Raw genomic sequence first — 6,248 nt, 5'->3', positions numbered from 1 at the left:
CCCCCACCGCGCCGCGACCCTGCCAATTTTTTTTAAATTCTTTTTGAAAAATATTTTCCTAGGTCGAAAGTTTGGGCCAGGTCCTGGGTTAGACCTCAGGGTCGATTTTGGAATGGTCATCGGGGTCTTGTTTTAGTTTGGGTGTCGGGGTCGGGTCCTAGATCAATTATCAGGATTGATTTTCAGATCATAAATTATTTTCCTAAAGATTATTTTTCAGTCTCAAGCCAAAAATAAAAATATTTTATGAAAAATATTTTTCATTCACCAACCAAACATTAAAAAATATTTTCTACGCACCAACCAAACATGAGAAAATAAGTTAGAAATCCACCTATAGGAAAACATTTTCCTTCGTACCAAACACACCCTATGTTTCTATCCAACTTTTGTCCTAGTATTAGAAAACTTAAGTTTTGTAAATAACCTTTTGATTAAAGTTATAATTTCTTTTGTTTAGATTACGTTTGAAGGATTATTTAATCATAAAATTGGTTTTAATAAAAGTATACCTTTTTGATAATTTTATTATTGGAGTATTAGAAAATAATAGATTCTAAATTTAGCAAGCTTTTGATCATAGATATAATTTTTATTTTTATTTTTTTTGAAAAAATTAAAGTTAGAGTTGTATTTGATATACTTTTTGCACAGGGTATATCAAATACAACTCTAACTTTACCGACTTTAATTTACCTTTATATGTTTTTCTATATAAATAAAATATAATTGGGCCTAATGGCCACATTTAATTAAAAAAGAATTGATTATGTTGGGAAGTTCTTCAAATTTGGAAATCAAACTTCAAATTTAATTAAATTTTTATAACGAAACACTATTTTTCAAATAAAATAATAATAAAAAAGAAGAAGAAAGAATATATTTTAATGGTCAAACAAATAAAATCACTAGAACTAGTGTGACATAAAAAGAGTGGATGGTTTTAATTAGGAAGGTTGAGCAAGTGAGGGGTACATTGAATTGATTTCATAATTTTTGGGTAGTTGGGAGTGGTATCCAAATGCATTTATGGGTTACTTACACCAAATAAATAAAGTATAGTTGAGTTGAGTCACTCTTACATCTCCTTTACCAACAATAACAATGTCTGTGTTTGGAGTCACCCTCAACCCCATAGTTTTTTCTTGCAAAATTCCCCATTTCCAAAGTAGGAGATTGAATTGTTTAGCTAATGATTTGCATTTGCCTCACTCTCCATCTTCACTGCACCTTCCCAATTTATCATCTCAACAGGTTAGCATTTTTAATACATACTTCTTCAACTTTATTGCACTTTAAATTTATTATTAAAATGGAAAAATCACTCATTTTTACCCAAGTATCAGTAGGGGAAAACAAAAAGTGATATACTTATAGACAAAGTGGAATGTACAAAAAGTTGTTTGAGTTGACCAAATAGCTTTTTGACTTTGGTGCATTAACAAAAGAGTTGAGTGACAATATCATATGGTCCATATGGTTACTCTAATAGCTAGTCACAAAACTATTGAGCTATACCTACTATATTAGTAAAATGAGACTGATTTTATCATATTATAAGTAACTAAACCTTAATACGTGGGCGGATCCACCCGGGGTGTCGCGTCGGAAAATTACATTGTATATAGAGGTCAAACTTTGGTTTAATAAATATATATAAAAGTATTGATGCTCCTTGACACAAGTGAAATGCTTAGTCTAGTGATTAAGGTGTTACAAAAGTTCCTTGTGTTTTCAAGCCTTGGTGGCCTTATAATTTTTTTTTCTTACTTACAACTATTGACACCTCTTCATGAGAATCCTCGATCCGCTTATTAACTGTAACATCACAAACTTTATCAATATCACAATAAAGTCATTTTGATGGATACATTTTATTGTGACAACAATAACATTTCCAGTGAAGTTTAATAGAGTGGCCTGGGGTCTTGGGGGATAGAGAGTACACATACATTAGAGGTGAGGTAGAGAGGATACTACAATAATAATTCTATAATCGAACTAAAAGAAACAATAGATAGTAACATAAATCGAAGAACAAGAACCTACAAGAGTAGTACTATGACTACTAGAAAGGACAACAAGACAACACACTCCTACCTACTAACCTTTTACCCTAATTCGTGTCTTCCACACCTTCCTATCTAAGGTCATGTCCTTTGTAAGCTGCAACTACGCTATGTCATGTCTAATCACCTCTCCCAATACTTATTTGGTCTACCTCTGCTTCTCCTGAATCCATCCATAGGCCACCTCTCACACGCACTAGGGCATCCATCTTTCTCCTTATCACATGCTCGAACCATTTGAACCCCGCTTCTCGCACCTTGTCTTCATCGAAGTCACTCCCACCTTGTTTCGGAGATCCTCATTTTTAATCCTATTACTCCTAGTATACCCATACATCCATCGCAACATACATTTTATCTTATAGTGAATAAAATTTAGTTACCTTGCTGTTACAATGATAAAGTTCAATTACTTTTCTTTTGTAACTTTAGTGTTACAGTTGGTCCAGGAGCATATCTAAAACTAATCTTTGGTTCTTTTTTTTGGTAACTAACATTTTGTATTAATCACCAAAGCATCAACATTACAGATCTATAACTAGCTAGTTGACATACTAGCTATCTCACATCAGAGAAAAAAAAACTATATCAAAACTCACTAGCCAGGCTTTCTTCTCAAAGACTCTCTGGTTCCGCTCTAACCATATGGCATAGACACATTCAGGGTGTATAGGATTTTAAAGGCCCGAGCTCTCATTGTTCTTCCCTTTGCATTCTTTATCACCCATTCCATGTGTTGTTCCCGTGTTGTGGCATGGATAATAGGTGTGTACAACCTTAATAGGATTCTACTCCCCAGCTGCCTAGAAAAGGTACATTCATGATCTCTAGATTCATGGGAGTTCTGGCAGAAAACACAATCTGGTTCCACGTCAATCCCCCACTTTGCTAATTGATCAGTAGTAAGAAACTTTCCATGTACTTGCACCCATATTATAAACTGAGCTTTAAGTATAGCAACATTTTTATACATTAGGCATTTCCATGTCACCTTAGGATAGACATGGAGAAGTGAGAATGAATCTGCTTGGTAATACTTTTGACAGAGATGGTTAGTTGCACCTGTAATACAACCTGCCTAGCTTCTAAGATCTTTCGGATGACCCAGCATGCCTGAGAGGGAATACTAATATCCTCAATCCTTTTTCCTTTGTATAGTATTCATTGATCCATCTAATCCATAATTTTTCTTCTTTATGAGTAAGATTCCAATAGGTCTTGGCAATATCAACTTTGTTCCAAATGACCATGTTTATGAGATTTAGTCCACGACAAGCTCTAGGTAAACACACCTTCTCCCAGGAGACGAGAGCTTTCTTTATAATTTTATTTGTATCAGACAATACAAAGCTTCTACAGTAGGCTTCAATAAACTTAAGTACTTTAGTTGGCATCTGGAATAATATTGAACTCCAACTATCACTGACAGTACAAGTTGTGTTCTCCCAGCATAAGAGAGGTTTTTGGCTGTCCAGGAGGTGATTTTGCTCACTATCTTCTCTATTAATGGTTGCCACTGGATGAAAGAGATTTTTTCTATGGATAGAGGGACACCAAGGTTTTTAAATGGTAATTCTTCTGCTGCCATTCCAATGTGTTGCACGATTCTATCTTTTACTACTTATGTCATTCCCCCAAAATAGATAGCACTTTTCCCTAAGTTTGCTTGTGATCCTGATGGTGTAGAGAACTGACCAAATGCACTATATAAGGTTGCTACTGAGTTAAAATCACCTTTAGAGAACAATAGTAGATCATTTACGAAGCTCAAATGAGTAATGTTAAGTTTAGCACATCTTGGATGGTAGGTGAACCCTCTCACATGATTGAGATCATTTAGCTTCCTACTTAGGCATTCCATTGCAATGGAAAAAAGATAAGGAGAGATTGGATCTCCTTGTCTCGGACCTTTTGCAGCACCAAATGGACTGGTTGTTTCTCCATTGATCGTGATTGTATAATTTACTGATTGCAACATAATCCAAGAGATAAACCTGTTTGGTAGTCCCAAACCTTCCATTAGTTGCTTGAGGAAGGTTCATTCGACTGAATCATAAGCTTTTTGGAGATCAATCTTTATCATGCATCGTGGGTAAGCCTATTTTCTGCCATACTCCTTGACTAGGTCATGAGCAAGTATGATGTTATCAACTATTTTCTTTCCAGGTATAAATCTTGCTTGAGCAACACAAATGAAACTTTCTATCACTTTCTGTAACCTGGCTGCTAAGACCTTGGCTATAATCTTATACAAAATTGAGCAACAGGCAATAGACATAAATTCTTTCACTGTTTGAGGTCTAGAATTCTTTGAGCTCTAACATTTGTTTCTTCTGAGTTCTATCCTTCACCAAAGCAGAGAAATACTTGGTATTGGAATCACCAAGTTTAATCCACTTAGCTCTAGCTTTCTGTCTGATGGTACTTTCCTCAATTAAAGACCATTTTTCCAAGTCAATCAGGAGATGTTTCTCTCTTTCGAGCAGCAAATCTATGCATTGAATAATGATCTTCTCCTGAGTCAATTTGAGATCTTCTCTAGGTAGTTCCATTCTCTGAGTAATTGACTTGAACTCAATATTATTTAAATGTCTGAATTTAGATCTCAGAGCTTTAAGTTTCAGTCATACACCTTTCATACTTTGTGCATCTAAAGTCTGGTCCTAGGTCTGCTTCACAATAGGGAGAAAATCTGCATGATCGGCCCACACATTAAAAAACTTAAATCGAACTTTCAGGTCACTATCGAGTGTATGTAATGTCATTTGCATTAGGGGAGTGATCTGAGATAAAGGGCACTCCATAATCTGTTATAACGTGTCCCCATTGTAACATCCACTCATGGTTTCCGAAAGCTCCATCTGTTCTGCTACAGATCCTATCAATACCAATTTGCTTGTTATACCAAGTATCTTTGGTTCATTATATACTTAGTTCAGCTGCTGTACAGGGTTATTGTGTTTTTTTTTTTTTACTTTTTGCAGTTGATGGAGCGGTTGTTGAATAAGGAGGACTTGAATGAAGCAGAAGCAGAGGCCTCACTGGATTTCTTGCTAAAAGATGGCAGTGAAGCACTCATTAGTGCTTTTCTTGTTCTCTTAAGAGCTAAAGGAGAAACCTTTCGAGAAGTACATATATATTTTAACATGTCATCAATTGTATGTAGAATGAGTAAATCTCTCACTTTTTCATGCTTAATAAATGTAGGTTGTAGGTCTAGCAAGATCGATGATCAAATGTTGCAGAAAGGTTGAAGGCCTGAATGACTGTGTGGACATAGTTGGAACGGGGGGTGATGGTGCCAATACGGTGAATATTTCTACGGGAGCAGCTATTCTTGCTGCAGCTTGTGGTGCTAAAGTTGCTAAGGTTAGATTGACAACATTAATTATTTATTGGGAGTTTTTCACTTGTAATGAGCTAAGTTATATATGCAGCAAGGGAATAGGTCCAGTTCTTCTTCTTGTGGAAGTGCTGATGTTTTGGAAGCCCTTGGAGTCGCCATTGAATTAAATCCTGAGGTGAGTGAAAGGGAGTTTATGTAATCAACTAAAAAGTATTTACGCAATCAGGAATCGAAACTTCACCAACAAGGTTAAAATTGAGATGATTTTATATGGAATAGGGAGTGAAGAAATGTGTGGAAGAAGTTGGGATAGGTTTCATGATGTCCCCATACTACCATCCAGCAATGAGGATAGTGACACCTGTGAGGAGGAAGCTTCGAGTGAAGACTATATTTAACATCCTAGGGCCTTTAATCAACCCTGCTTGGGTACCTTTTGCTGTTGTTGGAGTGTACAAACAAGATATAGTAAGCTTTCTGACGACTCTGTGTTTTCGGTGATATGATTTCATACAGACATTCATATATATGTGTGTAGGTCAGCAAGATGGCCAAAGCATTACAAAGTTATGGCATGAAAAGAGCATTAGTTGTTCATTCTGAAGGTTTAGATGAAATGAGTCCTCTTGGTAAGTTCTGTTTGTATTATGTATATAAGTTTCGACTTGGCTTTATCAATCATGCTATGGGAATGCACATGCAGGACCTGGAGTAGTCCTTGATGTTACACCTGAAAAGATAGAGAAATTCTCTTTCGACCCACGTAAGAATCCTTATTCTATAATTCAAGCATGGGGGGGGGGGGGGGGGGGGTAGGGTTTTTTATTATTTTT

General features: G+C 35.9%; 1 protein-coding gene across 1 annotated transcript in view; it reads left to right on the top strand.

The window, feature by feature from the left end:
• The first annotated feature begins 1,058 nt into the window (after positions 1-1,058).
• Positions 1,059-6,248, top strand: part of LOC102606053 (anthranilate phosphoribosyltransferase, chloroplastic-like) — a 7,487-nt gene continuing 2,297 nt past the window's right edge. The window contains exons 1-7 of the mRNA XM_006363938.2: positions 1,059-1,254; positions 5,054-5,197; positions 5,277-5,438; positions 5,507-5,590; positions 5,695-5,883; positions 5,954-6,044; positions 6,119-6,178. Of these exons, the coding sequence (XP_006364000.1) occupies positions 1,105-1,254; positions 5,054-5,197; positions 5,277-5,438; positions 5,507-5,590; positions 5,695-5,883; positions 5,954-6,044; positions 6,119-6,178 (880 nt within the window). The 5' untranslated portion in view covers positions 1,059-1,104. The remainder of the gene's footprint in view (positions 1,255-5,053; positions 5,198-5,276; positions 5,439-5,506; positions 5,591-5,694; positions 5,884-5,953; positions 6,045-6,118; positions 6,179-6,248) is intronic.

This window comes from Solanum tuberosum, unplaced genomic scaffold, assembly GCF_000226075.1.
Source record: "Solanum tuberosum cultivar DM 1-3 516 R44 unplaced genomic scaffold, SolTub_3.0 scf00474, whole genome shotgun sequence".
Lineage (NCBI taxonomy): Eukaryota > Viridiplantae > Streptophyta > Magnoliopsida > Solanales > Solanaceae > Solanum > Solanum tuberosum.
Note: the sequence above shows the minus strand (reverse complement) of the source record. Positions and strands in the feature narration are given on the sequence as shown.